Source organism: Phyllobates terribilis, unplaced genomic scaffold (genome assembly GCF_046119375.1).
Source record: "Phyllobates terribilis strain yellow unplaced genomic scaffold, ASM4611937v1 Scaffold_9__5_contigs__length_417890890, whole genome shotgun sequence".
In the NCBI taxonomy this organism is placed as follows: domain Eukaryota; kingdom Metazoa; phylum Chordata; class Amphibia; order Anura; family Dendrobatidae; genus Phyllobates; species Phyllobates terribilis.
In genome coordinates this window covers 382,758,558-382,777,966 of record NW_027362769.1, presented here as the reverse complement: position 1 = coordinate 382,777,966, position 19,409 = coordinate 382,758,558, and the positions used below count along the sequence as shown (strand labels likewise).

The 19,409-nt window shown below is 47.7% G+C and overlaps 1 protein-coding gene across 2 annotated transcripts in view; it reads right to left on the bottom strand.

The window, feature by feature from the left end:
- Nucleotides 1–19,409, bottom strand: part of LOC141162424 (NXPE family member 4-like) — an 87,534-nt gene that overhangs the window by 40,164 nt on the left and 27,961 nt on the right. For both annotated transcript variants that reach the window (XM_073648534.1, XM_073648535.1), the window contains exon 2: nucleotides 2,816–2,932. In XM_073648534.1, the coding sequence (XP_073504635.1) occupies nucleotides 2,816–2,905 (90 nt within the window). In that variant the 5' untranslated portion in view covers nucleotides 2,906–2,932. The remainder of the gene's footprint in view (nucleotides 1–2,815; nucleotides 2,933–19,409) is intronic.

Below are 19,409 nucleotides of genomic sequence, written 5' to 3'. Positions count from 1 at the left end.
CACAAAAGGTAAAATGTACATATATTGTATAATACAGCCTTAATATACTAAATAGGGTAAGTACATAACACTACATGAACTGGTCGCCAGCCAGTATGTGTACAGTACAGACAGAGGCTAATCAGTGCATGGATGGTATGAACATGATTTTGAAGAAAATTTTGATATGGGCCAAACTGGGACAGTTAGACAAGTATGTTAAGGCGACAGGCCAGTCTAAAGAAATGTGTTTTTAGGGGATGCTTAAAGCTGTGAGTATTGGGAATTAATCGAATTGTCCTGGGTAGTGCACTCCAAAGAGCTGGCGCAGCACGCGAGAAATCTTGGAGACAGGAGTGGGAGGTTCGGATTATGGAGGATTTTAGCTTTAAGTCATTAGCAGAATGGAGGGCACGTGTAGGGTGGTAGACTGAGACGAGGGAAGAGATGTATGGCAGTGCTGAATCGTGGAGAGCTTTGTGGGTATGAGTGATAAGTTTATATTGAACTCTATACTGGATGGCTAACCAATGCAATGACTGGCACAGGGATGAGGCATCGGTGTATTGGTTGGAGAGGAATATGATCCTGGCTGCTGCATTCAGGATGGATTGAAGAGGGGAAAGTTTAGTAAGAGGGAGAACGATTAGTAAAGGGTTGCTATAGTCCAGGCGAGAATGAATAAGAGCTACAGTAAGAGTTTTTGCCGAGTTAAAGGTGAGAAATGTCCTGATTCTTGAGATGTTTTTGAGGTGTAGATGACATGAACGAGCGAGTGATTTTATGTGAGGAGTGAAGGAAAGATCTGAATCAAGTATGACCCCAAGACAGCGGGCTTGTTGCTGGGGAGTAATGGTTGAGCCACAAACGGAAATGGCAATATCGGGCACAGGAAGGTTAGTGGAAGGAGGAAAGACGAGTAGTTCAGTTTTTGACAGATTCAGTTTTAGATAGAGGGAGGACATAGTGTTAGAGACAGAGGAAAGACAATCACTGGTCTTTTGTAGTAATGCAGGGGTGATGTCCGGAGCAGAGGTGTATAATTGGGTGTCATCAGCATAGAGATGGTACTGAAAACCGAATCTGCTGATTGTTTGTCCAATAGGAGCAGTGTATAAGGATAAAAGAAGGGGGCCTAGGACTGATCCTTGAGGAACCCCGACAATAAGGGGAAGGAGAGAGGAGGAGGAGCCGGCAAAAGACACAGTGAAGGAGCGGTGAGAGAGATAGGAGGAGAACCAGGAGAGAACAGTGTCCTTGAGGCCAATAGTGCGGAGCATAGTGAGGAGGAGCTGGTGATCCACAGTGTCGAATGCTGCGGAGAGATCCAGGAGAATCAGCAGGGAGTAGTGACCATTAGATTTAGCTGTTAGTAGATCATTAGAGACTTTAGTGAGGGCAGATTCAAGTAGAATGTAAAGAGCGGAAACCAGATTGTAGAGGGTCAAGAAGAGAGTTGTCTGAGAGATAGCGGATTATAGAGAGTGGAGCAAGAGTTAAAGGAGTTTAGAGATAAAGGGAAGATTGGAAACAGGTCTGTAGTTGGCCGTGCAGTTCTGGTCAAGGGATGGTTTTTTAAGTAATGGTTGTATGCTGGCGTGTTTAAAAGAAGAGGGAAAGATACTGGATGAGAGGGAGAGGTTGAAAATTTTAGTTAGGTGAGTGGTGACAGCTGGAGAAAGGGACTGAAGGAGATGTGAGGGAATAGGGTCACTGGTGCAGGTGGTAGGGCGAGAGGAAGCAAGGAGCCTGATCACTTCATCTTCCGTGACTGGTTCGAAGTCAGAGAGTGAGCAAGATACAATGTGGCGGGGGAGAGCATGCAAAACATTTGGGGATTGGGAGAAAATTTCCTGTCGGATATGGTCAATGTTTTCTTTGAAATAATTGGCCAGATCGTCAGCACTGAGGTTGGTGATCGGGGCCTGTGTTGTTTGATTAAGGAGAGAGTGAAAAGTGTCAAAGAAGCGTTTAGGATTATTGGAAAGTGAGATTATGAGGTTGTTAAAGTAGGTTTGTTTGGAGAGGTGAAGGGTGGAGTTATAGATTTTAAGCATAAATTTATAATGGAGGAAATCTTCGGGCAGATTAGATTTTCTCCACAGCCTTTCAGCACACCTGGAGCACCTCTGGAGAAGACGTGTTTGAGGCGTGTGCCAGGGTTGTCGCCGTCTGTGCCGAATTTTTCTTTGTGTAGGAGGTGCGGCTTCATCCAGGGCGCATAGCATTATTTTGTTATAATGCTTCAATGCAGAGTCGGGACATGAGAGGGAGGAGATTGGGGCCAATGATGATTGCAACGTTGTCATAAATTTCTGGGTGTTAATGGCGCGTAAATTTCTATAAGTGTGGAAAGTGGGGGGGTCTTGAGTAGAGTCACAGTTCTTGTTAGAGAAAGAAAGAAGGTTGTGGTCAGACAGTGGAAGGGGAGAGTTAGTAAAGTCATGTACTGAGCAAAGCCGGGCGAATAGTTTTCAATAGTTAAATAGATAAATAGTTGTCAATCCCTAAATAGACTCTTAAGAATAGAAAAAAAAAGATATTTAAAGTAATAAAATGCTCTCTATAGGTATACTGGTACAAAGAAGACCATCAATCACTATTAGGACCGCCCACTGGACTCATGAGCCCGGAATGAGCAGGAATTGGAATGAATGAACAAGTTTCACAGAATTTTTATTGCAGCTCATTCCTGCTTAAGCCAATGGGACTCAGCACCTTACAAAGTATGGGATGAGTATTACCGCCACGACCTACAGTCACATGGATATATAGTAGGTTGGGATACGTGCCACAGAGTGCGCAGGAACAATTTAGCATACAATGTATTCCTCACCTGGAACTTGCTTTTGTACCAGAACAAGCTCAGCAGGAAAACGGCAGCTAAGAACAATGGCGTAATGGTTTTGTTCCTCATTAGAGCCATCAGGGAAGGGGAAAGATAATGGAGTCCCTGCGAGAGAATTTTGTGAAAGTTTAGTGCAAATTATATACAGTAGTATACACTGTACATCATACAGTAAAACCATGCAGGGGCTACCTTACATACAGTATTAACACCAGCAAGGTCTAAAGAATACTACTAAATAGTGCCAAAACAATCAAAATACAGTGGTCAAACAATATCCTTGCACAGGGCCCAAAAACTAATTCCTAATTGTATTCAAATAGTACCGCCAAATACTGCCTAAAAAAAAACTACAATACAATTGCAAAATTAAACCAATTAAAAGTGTCTAAATGGTACCACCATACAAAGTTGAAACAATACCACCATATAGTTGTCAAACAATACCGTCATACAGTTCCCAAATCATACTATCTAACAATATCCAAATAACACTGCTATATACTGCCTAAAAAAGAAGACAGTTGTAAAATAATACCATTTAAATGTGCCGCCTCTATAGTACCATCATATAATGTTAAAACAATACCACCGTAAAGTGGTAAAACAATACTGTCGTATCATTGCTAAATAATATTGCTTGATTGTATTCAAATTATACCGCAATATACTCCCTCATAAATTACAATACAGTTGCAAAATAATACCATTTAGAGATGTACAAATAGTAGCGCCATAGAATATTGAAACAATACCACCATACCATTGCCAAATAATACTATGTAACTGAACTTAAATAATTCTGCCATATAATGCTGTAAGAATACAATACAATTGAAAAATAATATCATTTAAAAGTGTCTAAATAGTACAACCATAAAATGTTGAAACAATACCACCAACAATACAGTCTTGCCAACCATTATCTAGAAATAATATGTGTATTCAACCACCACATAGTGCATAAAATATACTGCCATACAGTACTCAAATAAAACAATGTAATAGTGTCAACATAATACAGGGCAATATGGTGGCTTGGTCATTAGTAGTGATGAGCGAGCGTGCTCATCACTGCTTGATACCCAATTGGTGTGCTCGGGTACGCTTGTTACTTGATCGAGTATCACGGGTGCTCGAGCGCTATGCTCGAGTCCCCGCCCTGCATGTTTCACGGCTATTAAACAACCAATGAATATGCAGGGATTGCTGCAATACACAGTAATGTCATAGCCATGTTGGCTACTGCCATTACTATGATTGATCGGCCGCATCACGTCATGGGGTCTTATATAAGACCCGGTGACACAATGCTCGGCACACTGTCCCCTGGAAGCAGTTCAGGGAGAGTTGATCTCGGAGGGAGAGCTTAGATTAGAGCAGGCATATAGGCAGTGTTTAATTGTTATTGTGGTACTTGTATAACGCTGCTGCACCATTAAAACAAAAGTCCTTTTCAGGGCTACATACTGTCCCTTCTCAAGTAATACTGCTGTTACCTGCATTCAGTGTAGGGATAGCTGGTGGAGGAGGGATAGTTTTGGATTAGAGGCATATAGGCAGGGTTTATTGCCTTGCAGTCCTTCTAAAGGTATACTGCTGCTGCAACCTAAAAACAAAAGTCCTTTTCAGGACTACATATTTTCTTTTCCCTATTAATACCGGAAAGTTTGCAGGCATATATTATATACCTAATTAAAAATTCGTAGGGCGTGAGGTAAGGGACAAGGAAGTAGACATGCTGCTGATGGTGCGCACAGAGGCCAAGGTCGTGGGCCCAGACTTCTTAACTGGATGACAGCAGCGGGACATATGTGGCACCCTGCTGTTCACAGGTACCACAGGACCCAAAAGGGTGCATGGATGGACTTCTCCACAAGAGGCCCTCGTTACAAACAAACACCTCCACCCTTCCACCTCATACCACCAGAGGGAGCCCGTTAGGGATATATATATATGGAGGGTGGAGCCAGGCAGTTCAGTTAGTTGTTCAAAGAGTGTGCTGCCACTGAGAGCAGTGAAGACGCAGCACGTCTGCTGCTGCTGCATTGACGGCCCCGAGTGTGGCCGGAGGCAAAGAGGAGAGGAGAGAGGAGTTGAGGGGGCAGAGGAGCATCATAGGCTCACCCCAAGACACAAACCGGACACCGGGTCCACGCCTACAGGGTCCTTTATACCCAGTAGGGATCACCGGCATACCAGGAGGACTACAAGTCCCTGGTCGACCTGAAGCTAAACCCTTGACAAGACTAGGAACCACGAAGGCCCCGGCGTCCAGGGATAGTGGTTGCCAGAAAAAGGTCCTACTACCAAGCGACAGGTAAAGGAACAGCACGACACAGAAGCTAGGCCCAGTTGCAGGCTGGCCAGGAGCTTAGAGAGAGGGAGACACGGACCAGGACGCCCTATACCCGCTCACTGGGGAGAAGTCCTGAAGTGCACCCTTCCTACCGAGTACCCTGGATCGTACCTGACATCCGCACCAGTAAAGGTACTGAAGTGAATCCCCTGTCTCTGTCAGTTACTCCTGCTGCGCCATCTTTCCTGCACCACAAGCCCCAGCATCACCACCATCTGCACCTACACTGTGCCGGGGGCCCGCTCCGCCTGTGGGGAGCAGAAACATCCCAGCTGCCATCCCTTCACCCCCAGAGGTCTGCAGCAGCGCCGGTAACCATTACCAGAAACCACAGGTGGCGTCTCGAGACAAAACTGTACACTAAAACCCCTTTTTAAAGAGAGACCCAGAGTACGGGCCCGGGAGCCGACTGCCGTGATCTCCTAAACAAGGTAAAAGGCCCGGGTACCGAGTCCCCTATATTCCCCCTGGGTGACACACATAAAGCCAATTCAAATGGTCCTTTCTTTTCAGGTGCATTCCCATGCACCCCTTCCCACCCAAAAAAGGGTATACTGTTCATGGTTTCTTCTTTTTCTTGTCCTCCTCCACCATATCAACAGGGTTATCATGCAGCCCATGCTCCAAACTTTTAGAGGGTCATCATGCTGCCCTTACTCATAATTTTTAGAGGGTCATCATGCTACCCTTACTCATAATTTTTAGAGGATCATCAGGCGGCCCTCACTCATAATTTTTAGAGCGTCATCAGGTGGCCCTCAGTCATAATTTTTAGAGCGTCATCATGCTGTCCTTACTCATAATTTTTAGAGGGTCACCAGGCGGCCCTTACTCATAATTTTTAGAGGGTCATCAGGCGGCCCTCACTCATAATTTTTAAAGGGTCATCAGGCGGCCCTCACTCATAATTTTTAAAGGGTCATCAGGCAGCCCTCACTCATCATTTTTAGAGGGTAAACAGGCAGCCCTCGCTCATAAGTTTTAGAGGGTCATCATGCGACCCTCGCTTATAATTTTTCCAGTGTGTGTATGATGCCCTCTTTCATAATTTTTACAGTACGTTTATGAGGCCTACCTCTACAATACTCTTACATATATATATTTATACCCACCACAGGTAAATGTTTTTCAGTACGTGGGGACAGTGATGATGATATCTTTACAGAGCTGAAAAATATTGGTATGAATAAAACGAAATAAATAAATAATACCACCATATACTGCCTAAACAATTTTACCATACAGTGCCAAAATAAAATATCTATCAGTGTGTAAATAATATCACCACATACTGCTTAAATAACCACAATAGGCCAGATCTTACTAGAATAAATTACTACACAGCAGACACATATGTTAACTAAAATCTTGTCCTCTAATGGTTGTTATTCTCATGTCCCATTCCTCTACACGTGGTGAACTTTGATCCCCCATCTGACTTGTGCACCCTCTGGCTCTCCACTATACGCCCCTGTGCGATATACAGGCATCCCAAAGTGACAGCCTGTGTTCGCCTCTGGTTGCGCTCCAGCGTGGAACGCATAGGTGCACAATACTTCCGGTTCCGGCTTACGCCATGTCCGGTTCCAGTGTGCGCTCCAGCGTGGCACGTAGGCATCAGGCATTGCCACGCTGGAAGCGTTTCTGTCTGTGCCTCAGCGTGGAACGCAGGAGATTGACTGCCTCCCCTTTCATATGACGTCACTTCCGGCCGCGGCATGCGCTCCAGCGTAAAACGCGTGGAAAAATTCATGCACGCGGTCCAATGTATTGGACATCCTTGGCAGGACTCTTCCGTATCATGCCCCCTAGGGTGGTGGGGAAACATTAAGGGGAGAAGAGGGCACCTTGGACATGTGATCTGCCCTATCCCCGCAGTACATAGGAATAATATAAGAGACCAGGACCTGGTAGTCACAGGATTACACATGGGACCTTGTCACATGGCAACAATTGGGGGCGCGTTTATGTGTTGTTTAAAGGTATTTAACTCCCATACTCTGGACCATGTAATACCACAATGGGCCTTTGACTACTGCACATCATCTGGGCATCATACCAATACTTGAAGATAGCCTCCTGATGATCCAGCATATGGCGAAACGTGTAGATGTGCAGTGTATCATGAATGACTATCAACTGATATGATAAGTGCTTTTTTTTCTATTCTATCTTGATGTGCTTATACAACCCCTGGCAAAAATTATGGAATCACCGGGCTCGGAGGATGTTCATTCAGTTGTTTAATGTTGTTGAAAAAAAGCAGATCACAGACATGGCACAAAACTAAAGTCATTTCAAATGGCAACTTTATGGCTTTAAGAAACACTAAAAGTACTCTTCATCAATCTGGCTCCAACTTTCTCTGATTGCTGTTGCCAGATCAGCTTTGCAGGTTGGAGCCTTGTCATGGACCATTTTCTTCAACTTCCACCAAAGATTTTCAATTGGATTGAGATCCAGACTATTTGCAGGCCATGACATTGACCTTATGTGTCTTCTTTCAAGGAATGTTTTCACAGTTTTTGCTCTATGGCAGGATGCATTATCATCTTGAAAAATGATGTCATCATCCCCAAACATCCTTTCAATTGATGGGATAAGAAAACGGTCCAAAATATCAATGTAAACTTGGGCATTTATTGAAGATGTAATGACAGCCATCTCCCCAGTGCCTTTACCTGACATGCAGCCCTATATCATCAATGACTGTGGAAATTTGCATTTTCTCTTCATGCAGTCATCTTTATAAATCTCATTGGAACGGCACCAAACAAAAGTTCCAGCATCATCACCTTGCCCAATGCAGATTCGCGATTCATCACTGAATATGACTTTCGTCCAGTCATCCACAGTCCACGATTGCTTTTCCTTAGTCCATTGTAACCTTGTTTTTTCTGTTTAGGTGTTAATGATGGCTTATGTTTAGCTTTTCTGTATGTAAATCCCATTTCCTTTAGGCGGTTTCGTACAGTTCGGTCACAGACATTGTCTCCAGTTTCCTCCCATTCGTTCCTCATTTGTTTTGTTGTGCATTTCCTGTTTTGGAGACATATTGCTTTAAGTTTCCGGTCTTGACGCTTTGATGTCTTCCTTGGTCTACCAGTATGTTTGCCTTTAACAACCTTCCCATGTTGTTTGTATTTGGTCCAGATTTTAGACACAGCTGACTGTGAACAACCAACATCTTTTGCAACATTGCGTGATGATTTACCTTCTTTTAAGAGTTTGATAATCCTCTCCTTTGTTTCAATTGACATCTCTCGTGTTGGAGCCATGATTCATGTCAGTCCACCTGGTGCAACAGCTCTCCAAGGTGTGATCACTTCATTTTAGATGCAGAATAACGAGCAGATCTATTTTGATGCAGGTGTTAGTTTTGGAAATAAAAATTTACAGGGTGATTCCATAATTTTTTCCTCAGAATTGATTGATTCCATATTTTTTTCCCTCTGCTTGGTCTGAAAAAAATTACCCTTACTGAGTACCACATTTTTTTCTTGATTTCTTTTAGTGTTTCTTAAAGCCATAAAGTTGCCATTTGAAATGACTTTAGTTTTGTGCCATGTCTGTGATCTGTCTTTTTTCAACAACATTAAACAACTGTATGAACATCCTCTGAGCCCGGTGATTCCATCATTTTTGCCAGGGGTTGTATATCTCCTAGTATAGGAATTTTGTAGTCTAGCATTTTATTGTTGTATTTAGCAGGGACAACTAGGACAAGCGAAGGAGAGCCGCCGAGGACCGGGGGCTCCAAATCCTGTATTACTAGGGTGCCAACCTCCGCTGTTAGGCAGGTGCAACCTGGCTTCTATCCTAGGGAGACACAGGCCCATTTATTGTGTTATGACCTGGGATTTTATAAATATTTATTGTATTATTAATATGCATCTAAAACATAATAATTGGTATATCCAGGGATAGTGTCTTTGACAGGTTTTATATCTGTCTCCCTGTTTATACCACTTGTATCCATTCTGACGATACCATCTATTGGCTATGAATATTGAATCAGACATTTATGTTGTGGTTTGTGCAATCGATTTATACACGATAATTGGCTGCCATAGGGGTGACTATTATTGGTAGGACTTATAAATGTTTTCCTGTCAACATTGGCTACATGAACTCTGATCATATCAATTGTGCACAACTTGAGTGTTCGATCATTTTGGTGGCCTTTATTATCTTTCACATCACAATAATCATCCGATATAGGGATAATCTTGACTGTCTAAATCTTTGCTTCCCTATTTTTTGTCATTTATGTGCTCTGATTATACCATTCTATGTCTCTGAGCATTTGAGCAGACATTTATATTCTCACTTTTTTCTTCACTATAGACCTGGGATTTGTGGTGCTTTTTAATAAATTTAAATTAAAAATAAAAATCTTTTAAAGGGTTTATATTTACACTTTTTTCTACTCCCCTTTTTTTGGTAAACAAATTATACTCTGAGTGTAGTGTTTTTTCCACCATTCGCACCAACTTTCGAAGACATCTCTTGTCAATTTTCTTCTTTCCCCCAAGTCCAGGGAGGTTTCTGACGGTTCCATGCTTGGCAAACTTCTTAATAACACTGCGCACTGATGAAACTGAGATACTAAGGACTTTGGCGATGGCCTTATACCCTTTGGAAGTCTTGTGATTGCTAATAATAGCAGTTCTGATGTCCTCAGACAGCTCCTTTGTCTTCACCATTGAGACAAAGGAACAGGGCCTACCGTGTGGCTTTTTAAAACACTGAAATCATCATTCATTTGTTTATCATTTGTTCTTTTGTATTTAACACGGGTGCGCTATACAAAAAAAACTTTCACTTGATTCATTTTTTTCAGGAAATATTCCACATTATGTACTTTAACATCATGGTTGTCAAAAACGATGAGCAGGACTGTAGTAGACTTGAGGAGTAGTGGACAGGAAAAAAGTGGTTGCAAGCAGCTCCAGATCTCTGCACTGACAGTGGTGTAGAGGGGAGACTATGTCGTCACCAAATTTGCAAGTATTGCTGTGGTGAGTGACTGGTTGCATTGGAAACAACTGTAGGTGGTTGAGGGAGGTTTTCCATCTGATACCACATACATGGCCTGAAGAAGTGGGACAAGAAACTCAGACTCGCAGGAAGGCTATCGTGCAAGATGTTAGGTCTGAAGAAAGATTCAGTGTTTTTATTTGTCTTGACTACTGTATATTTCTGTGCTTGCTACATAATATAGATTTATATTGTTAAAAAAAAACCCACAATATAGAAAAAAAAGCAAATGAAGTGAAAAAAAGATTGGGCAGTATTCACATTGTGGCTCCATCAGGTGCCTCTGTCTCAAGCTCTGAAAACTTGATTTAAGCGCAACCCCATTGGTTCTTGAGTCGGGGCACTAAAGCATAGTTGACAACACTTTTGTGCCTCCCTCAAAATGGCGGACACTGCCGAAAGAGAGACCACACAGAACTTCCACAAATCACGCTCCTTTTCAGTCCTGGTCAACCCAAAATCTGCTGAGAATGCCCCCGAAATATTATGAAAATCCCAGAAATTCGGTAACGATGGTAACTGAATTTTTTTTTTATATAGTCATTTGAGCCAAAGCCAGAAGTGGATCTACGAAAAAAGAGAGAAGTATTTCTCATAATTGTTGAATCCACTTTGGCTTTGTCTATAAAATCTAGGAAAATACTAGGCCGCAGTTGTCTAAAGAAGGAACTGTCCTTGTTGTCCATGGCAATAGTGTTGAGCCACCCCCGTAGTGTTCGAGTTCGGTTCGGTTCGTCGAACACCCGTGTGTTCGCCGAACTGTTCGTCAAACACCTTCGAACACCGTTAAAACCAATGGCAGGCAAACAAAAACACATAGAAACACATAGAAAACACCTTCAAAGGTGTCCAAAAGCTGACAAACTGCTCAGAAGACACAACTAACACATGGAAAAGTGACAAGTACATATAGTCATGAGAAAAGAAAAGAGGTGGAGGAGTAAAAGGAGGGGGAGACACAGATATAGGCATGTCATGCCCTTCTAAAATCCAAAAAGTGAGAAGCCGACACGGCCAGTCCGTTCCTGCCCGTGCCACCTCCGTGTCGCCAGGTTTGTGCCAGAGCCGCGGTGGACCCTGACGGCCAGCCCCCCTCTCCCAATACTGGTGCCTGTCTGCTGATGGGTCGAGCGAGCCCCCCCTGTGGTGGAGGCAGCTCTAAGCTTTTTAATTTAAATTGTCTCTCTAATTTGAATGAATACACTTTAAATCCATTTACAAGGATCTATTGGAGGGCAAGTCTCATGCCAGCAGCCGCGTAATTCCAGCTCCAGTAGCATCCACTAAAGCTGCTGCAGTTAAAAAGCTTTTATAAGGATCGAGCTTGGCTGTCCACCGCAAGGCATCCTACTGCCAGTCCCAGCCCCTATGCCTTCGGGTGCCTCCTGATGCTCTTCACTGAGTATCCCGGGGTCCCGAAGCATTTCCTTTGAAAAAATTAAGTGGCCAAACTACAGGTGGTGTAGCTTGCTTAACAGCTGGGATAATCCGCTGACTAGCAGACACTGCTACTAGGCACAAAGTATTTCCTGGGCTAGATGTGTGTTACCCTGGCCTGGATGCCACAAAATGTATTAAAGCTGTGTCTGAGAGCAAGGGGGAGGTTCTCTAGTCAGGGGAACATTAGCATGCAATGCCTCCTGTCTCAGGCCAGTAGGGGGAGCTGGCTGCCCCTATAAAAGCTGGTACTGGGGGCAGGGTTAGAGAGAACTTGATGGCCTGTCTCAGCACTGAGACTTGTCCCAGAGCAGAGCGGGGACAGACAGTTGCACTGCACCTAAGAGGAAGTGTGGCAGGAGGAGAGCCACAAGCCAGAGACAAGAGGCGAAGAGAGCCTGTCTTGGCAGATAAAAGACTTACTTTACCAGACTTTGGTGTCTGAGGCTGGGAGGATTCTACATCCTCCAGCAGAGAACCAGTCCGCAAGGGACTGTATATTCCTTGGCCTAAGAAGCCTGGAGGCCCTGCCACAACAGAAGGGACCAGTAAAGCCGTACAAGGCTGGGAGCAGAAAGGAACCCACGTCGCAGACCATACAGGCGAGAATACACGGAAAGCTTGGAAACGTGGGCTGTTACCCTATAACGAGGAGTTAGCCAGAAGGAGTGCAGAAAGCACGGTAGGCCTACACCCTCACCCTGACCAGGGCCAATTTCCCCGTTGCTCTCAGACATCCAGGTCCCCTCCTAGCTGGGACTGTTTGTGGGTCAATTTACCTGTTCTAGTAAAGACCGTGGATTGCAACCTGTTGTCAGCGTGCTCCTTGCTCCTCCAGCACTATCAGCACTGGGACTCATCACTCCCACCATCCATTATACTGCCCTGGGGCCGCACTCTTCCCGTGGGGAGTCACACCATCCCAGCTGCATACATCATCAGCCCCAGTGGTCTGCCTTGCAGCGACGGTTCCTAATAACCGCAATCCACGGGTGGCGTAGTCGGACATAATCAATAGCACATAACGGACTACCAGTGGCCTGACCACCCTGAGCCACGGAACCGGGTTGCCACTACTACTCCCATCGTTCCCTACTGCCCGGATCCGAGTGCCCCACGGCCCAGGGGGCGAGTCAGCTTTGGCGTAGTCGGCAGGATTTCGTGCCCGCAACCACCGGGTACTGCGTGCCTGAAAAAGACTTTTGTAACTTACCTGTGGCGAAGTTTCCTGCCGTCCGGAGTCGTTTCCCGCCATCTGGAGCAGATTCCCGCCATCAGACGCCATCTTGGACCGTTTCCCGCCATCTTCTGCCGTCTTCCCGCCATCCGCAGCTGTTTCCCACCATCGGACGCCATCTTCAGGATGCCGCGCGGGAAGAAGAGGGGCGTGGACGTCAAAACCGCGTGAGATCCGAAGCTCCGCCCCACGCACCGACGCTGTGCAAGGTCCTGGAAGGGAGAGAGAGCGACGCTGACGTCATCAGGACGCGACGCCAGGTCCTCGTCCATAGCAGCAGCAGCGGAGCCGCGGCCTACAGAAGAGGATCGTCGGAAGGTAGGCCACGCTTAACTAGGGGGGAGGAAGATGTCGGACACAGAGGCGCCCACTACCACCAACGCAGCTGCAGCAGCGGTGATGCCCTTTTCCCTGCCCTACATCCCTGGAGCGGCCTGGCTGCCCAAATACTCAGGGGAGCCCGATGCCCTAACTGACTTCAAGGAAAGGCTATACAGTTTGTTCCACGTTTACCCCCTGACAGAGGAACAGAAGGTCAGCATACTAACAGGACAGTTAACTGGCGCAGCCCAAAGGGAGCTAAAATCATGGCCCACTGAGGAGAAAAGGACTGTGAAGGGTATTCTGGCCCGGCTGCGGGGTACCTTTGACACACGTACCTCCGCTGAGATTAAAATGAGGTTCTATGGATGTAAGCAGCGGGCACAGGACAGCATCAGAGACTATGCCCTAAATCTGCAGGAAGCCTTGAGGGCTATTCAACAAACTGACCCTGGCAGTGCGCAGGAAACGGATAAACTGCTAACAGAACAATTCATAGAAGGTCTGCTGTCTAGCGCCCACAGAGCCCAACTGCGCCTCATGTTCTTTCAGAACCCCGACCTGACCTTTGCTCAATTTAAGGACAGGGCCATAAGGGTGCTCCGTGAATCTGCAACCAGTGGCGCCATAAACCCCCGGCGCCCTGCTCTCACCTACCACCAGGAGGCGGCGCCCTTCTCCATGGACCCCGTGGGGGCTGATGCACAGGCCCTGAACCAAGCCCCGTCGAAAGACCTGCACCACCACGTCCAAGAGCTGACCAGGAGTGTCGCGGCGTTGACCAGAACCGTCCAGGCGTTGCAAGTGGACCCGTCAAGACCCATCGAGCTGGCTTCAAGTCCGGAGGATGTCCCATGGCGTCGACAGAGGAGGATCCCGTCGTTCCGAGGGAGGCCCACAGACCGCTACGCAGAGGATGGACAGCCCATTTGCCGTTGATGCAACCAGCCCGGACACATTTCCAGGTACTGTAATTTAAACGGGTCCAACCTAGGTCAGAGGGCCGACCCCCAGGCATAAGATCACCAGGCCCTTATAATTGGTGTGATAAGTACGTTGGGGGGCGCCCGGTTTTACCCGTGGTGCTGGACGGTATCCCCATGAGCGCCTTGCTGGATACTGGGTCGCAAGTAACCACAATCCCTTATGTACTTTTCAAGCAGTATTGGACTGATGCTGATATCACACGGTATCCAGACAGTAACTTGAGCATCATAGCCAGTAATGGCTTACCCGTGCCGCAGATGGGGTTCAAGGAGATGACCATTAAGATAAGTTGAACTACCGGCACAGGGAGTGATTATTGTGGACATTGACAGTCGTGAAAGTCACCCTAAAATAACTGTGGGTACTAACGTGATTGAAAATTGTCTTTCAGAGGTAATTGTAATCTTACAACAGGTGGCGGTGAATGCTAGTTCCAGCCAACAGAGAGTCCTCAACAAGGAGATAAAAGCCCTGATGAGACGGCAGCAGGTAGAACTGTCTGGTGGTGAGATCGGTAGCGTAAGACTGAGTGACCCATTCCCCATTTCCATGCCTCCCAAAAGTGAAATGATGATCTGGTGTCGGACTGCAATCGGGTTGAGAGGTAGAGACTACCAAGCCATGGTAGAACCCCTGTACTCAGACAGCAGGCCCACCATTTTGACAGCCAGGGGGGTGGTTGATGTCCGTCATGGGAGGGTGCCCATCCGCATCCTCAACATTGGGGAGAGGGAAGTACACTTACCCAGGTACGCTACACTCGCCAAACTGTTTGTTGTCGAACACAAAGCTATCAGGGCCGTGGAACCCTTGCCTCCATCTTCACAGGCGGAGGGTAATGGCTCCCAGAAACAAAAGGAGGACTGGTGCCAGAAACTCCATGTGGGTGCTGACTCCACTCCCCTGCACCAAAAACAAGGAGTCTACCGGGTGGTACAGGAGTACGAGAGAGTCTTTAGTAAGCACCCGCTAGACTTCGGCAGAGTAAAGGGGATAGAACACCACATCCCCACAGGGAGCCACCCACCAATAAAAGAGAGACACAGGCCTGTACCCCCTGCACATTATCAGAACACAAAGGGCATGCTAAGAGAAATGAAAGAAGCTGGGGTCATTCGAGATAGCTGTAGCCCCTGGGCAGCCCCCTTGGTTCTGGTGAAAAAGAAAGACGGCACCATGAGAATGTGCGTGGACTACAGACAAATCAACCGTATCACCCACAAAGACGCATATCCGCTGCCTAGAATAGAGGAGTCTTTAGCCGCACTAAAATCAGCTAACTTCTTTTCTACTTTGGACCTTACTAGCGGGTACTGGCAGGTTCCTGTGGCAGAGGCTGACAAGGAGAAGACCGCCTTCACCACCCCGATGGGACTGAGCGAGTTCAACTGTATGCCTTTCGGGCTCTGCAACGCACCAGGGACCTTCCAGCGGCTGATGGAATGCTGTCTAGGGCACCGAAACTTCGAGACGGTCCTCCTTTACCTGGACGACGTGATCGAAGACCTATGAGGACCACCTAAAGCACCTGGCCGAGGTGTTCGAAGCCCTGGCAGGCTATGGCCTGAAGGTAAAACCATCGAAGTGTCACCTGCTGAAACCAAAGGTCCAGTACCTAGGGCACGTGGTAAGCGCGGAAGGAGTGGCCCCCGACCCTGACAAGGTCACGGCAATCAAGAGCTGGCCAAGCCCCTCGAACATCAAAGAGGTGAGACAGTTTCTCGGGTTGGTAGGCTACTACCGAAGGTTCATCCCCGGGTTCACTAAGATGGCAGCTCCTATGCAGGACCTCCTGATCGGACAGTCTAAGTCCCGAAGTCAAAAGCCACCCTTCAAGTGGGATAAACCAGAAGAGGAGTCCTTCCGCCAGCTAAAGATGGCCCTCACGGGGGATGAGATCCTGGCCTACCCTGATTACGGCCAGCCTTTCATTCTCCACACAGACGCTAGTAATGTGGGACTGGGAGCCGTACTGTCCCAAAACCAACAGGGCAGAGAACGGGTGATCGCATACGCCAGTCGGAAGCTGAGGCCCACCGAGAGGAACCCGGAGAATTACAGCTCCTTCAAGCTAGAATTCTTGGCGGTGGTGTGGGCCGTGATGGAACGTTTCAAGCATTACCTGGCCTCCGCAAAGTTCACCGTGTACACGGACAACAACCCGTTGACACACCTGGACAATGCAAGACTGGGTGCCCTGGAACAGCGGTGGATGGCCCGTCTCTCCAACTATGACTTCGTGATCAAGTACCGGGCAGGCAAAACCAATGCCAACGCGGACGCCCTATCAAGAATGCCTCACTTACCTGAGGGTGACGAAGACCCAGAAGAGCTGGAGGAGGTAGAACTCCCCGCGTTTCACCGGTATGGAGCCGCTCAACACTCTCACCGCGTGAAGGAGGAGGATCTAACAACTGTGATGATCAATCCCCTACCTCACCACAGCTGGGCCGAGACCCAAGATAGTGACCCTGCAGTCCGCCTGGTGAAAAATCTGCTGACCCGGGAAGACGCCCGCCTAGATCCAGATGCCCCAGAGGAAGCCAAGCAGCTATGGAAGGAGAAGAGCAAGCTGTTCCTCTACGAAGGCAAGTTGTGCAGAAGGATTGTTAACCACCGGACGCACGAGCTGACCTGGCAAGTCGTGGTCCCAAGGCGGGATGCAGCTATGGTCCTGGGGGCTTACCATGACAGAGCGGGACACTTCGGTTGGAAGAAACTGGAGTTCCTGCTAAGAGGAAGGTTCTTTTGGGTCGGCATGAGAGGAGCTGTAGAAAAGTGGTGCAGAGACTGTGGCCCTTGTCACCTAAGGAGGAAGGACCGCACCAGCCAGAAGACACCCTTGAGGCCCATCGTCACCACGCAGCCTCTTGAGCTGGTAGCTCTAGACCACGTCAAGTTGGCTCCAAGCCGGTCAGGGTACATCTACGCCCTGACAATCGTGGACCACTATTCCCGTTTTCTCGTGGTGGTCCCGGTAAAAGACTTGACAGCCCAAACAGCGGCCAGAGCCTTCCAGCAATATTTCTGCCGTCCACACGGGTATCCGGAACAGGTCCTGACAGACCAGGGTCCAGCGTTCGAGGCTGAAATCTTCCAGGAGTTCTGCAACCTCTATGGCTGTAAGAAGATTCGTACAACGCCTTACCACCCCCAAACCAACGGGATGTGTGAGAAGATGAACAATATAGTCATTGATCTGCTGAAGACGTTGCCCCTGGAGGAACGCAGCCTGTGGCCAGAAAAACTGCCGGACCTGATAGACCTATACAACAATATCCCGGTGAATGCTACAAACTGCACCCCGGCTTACCTGATGCGAGCTAGACCAGGTAAGCTGCCCGTTGACCTGGAGATGGGAGTCCTAATACCTGAGGACACCTCCCCGGATGCGGACTGGGATACGGAAAGGCAACTGCAGTACAAGAAGGTACAGGAGAGTGTGGAGAAGAGCCTGGCCCAGGTGAGAGAGAGGCAAGAAAAACTCTTCAACCAACACGCCCCTGCTGGTCCCCTAGAACCTGGTGAGCAAGTCCTGAAGTGGAAGAGAAGGCTACATAAGTTGGACGACCAGTGGGAAAGGGAACCCTACACCGTACTGCAGTCTGACCACGACAACCCGAAGGTGTGCGTGAGCACTAAGGACGGAGGAGAAACCACTAGTGTCGTCTCCAGAGACCACCTCAAAAGGTGCCCCGAGCAACTCCGTAGTGCAGAAGAGGATCAGAGTGACCTTGAACCCACAGAGGACAAGGAAGAAATGATCAGCACCGTTCTCGGAGAGTTCCCTCAGTCCTGGACTCGCATAAATGATGCCATAGTGGTACCCGTCCTGCATTTCCTGCAACCGGCACAGCAACAACCAACACCAGAGCCGGAAGGTGAAGAGGAGCAAGCGGATCCAGAGGCAGAAGAGCCTGTACCAGCAGCCCAGGAGAGTCAACCCTCTGCTGACAGTGAGCCTGCCATGCCTGCGGTAAGCCAAAGGACCCGCAGACAGCTGCCTGCCCTACCTGTACACCCAGCTAGTAGCTGTACCCCTAACGCTAGTGGGGAAAGCCAGGTTGGTCCACCACCAGACAGTGGGCTACGTAGGTCAACCAGGAGCACAAAGGGGCAGACACCCGCTCGCTGGAGAATATAGAGTGTACTAAGATTGTAAATGACCCTGTTGCCAAATGTTGAATTGTTTGCCAAGTTACATGCCTGTTTGGTAATTCTGTGTTTCAGTTTCTTGCAGCTACCGTAAGGACTCACAGGTTATGGACTTTTTATAACCGGGACCTTGTATGGACTGCGTTCGGAGCCTGACCAAGGAATGAACTAAGACTGTGAAGGACTTGGGGTAGGACAGACCCCCACCTGGTTAAGGCTCCCCGTTGTATTGGTGATATGGACACCCGGTCACAGACCACACTGTGACCTTAAGAACTCAATTTGTGCATCACTTTCCTGATAATGTTTTATGGTCATGCATATTGTCTCTGTTTATTGTTTAGTCCCGGAGTACTAAATTTTACTAGGGGGGAATGTGTCACCCTGGCCTGGATGCCACAAAATGTAATAAAGCTGTGTCTGAGAGCAAGGGGGAGGTTCTCTAGTCAGGGGAACATTAGCATGCAGTACCTCCTGTCTCAGGCCAGTAGGGGGAGCAGGCTGCCCCTATAAAAGCTGGTGCTGGGGGCAGGGTTAGGGAGAACTGGATGGCCTGTCTCAGCACTGAGACGTGTCCCGGAGCAGAGCAGGGACAGAAAGTTGTATTGCACCTAAGAGGAAGTGTGGCAGGAGGAGAGCCACAAGCCAGAGACAAGAGGCGAAGAGAGCCTGTCTTGGCAGATAATGGACTTAATTTACCTGACTTTGGTGTCTGAGGCTGGGAGGATTCCACATCCCCCAGCAGATAACCAGTCCGCAGGGGACTGTATATTCCTTGGCCTAAGAAGCCTGGAGGCCCTGCCACAACAGAAGGGACCGGCAAAGCCGTAAAGGCTGGGAGCAGAAAGGAACCCACGTCGCAGGCCATACAGGCGAGAGTACATGGAGAGCTCGGAAACGTGGGCTGTTACCCTATAAGGAGGAGATAGCCAGAAGGAGCGCAGAAAGCATGGTAGGCCTACATCCTCACCCTGACCAGGGCCAATTTCCCCGTTGCTCTCAGACATCCAGGTCCCCTCCTAGCTGGGACTGTTTGTGGGTCAATT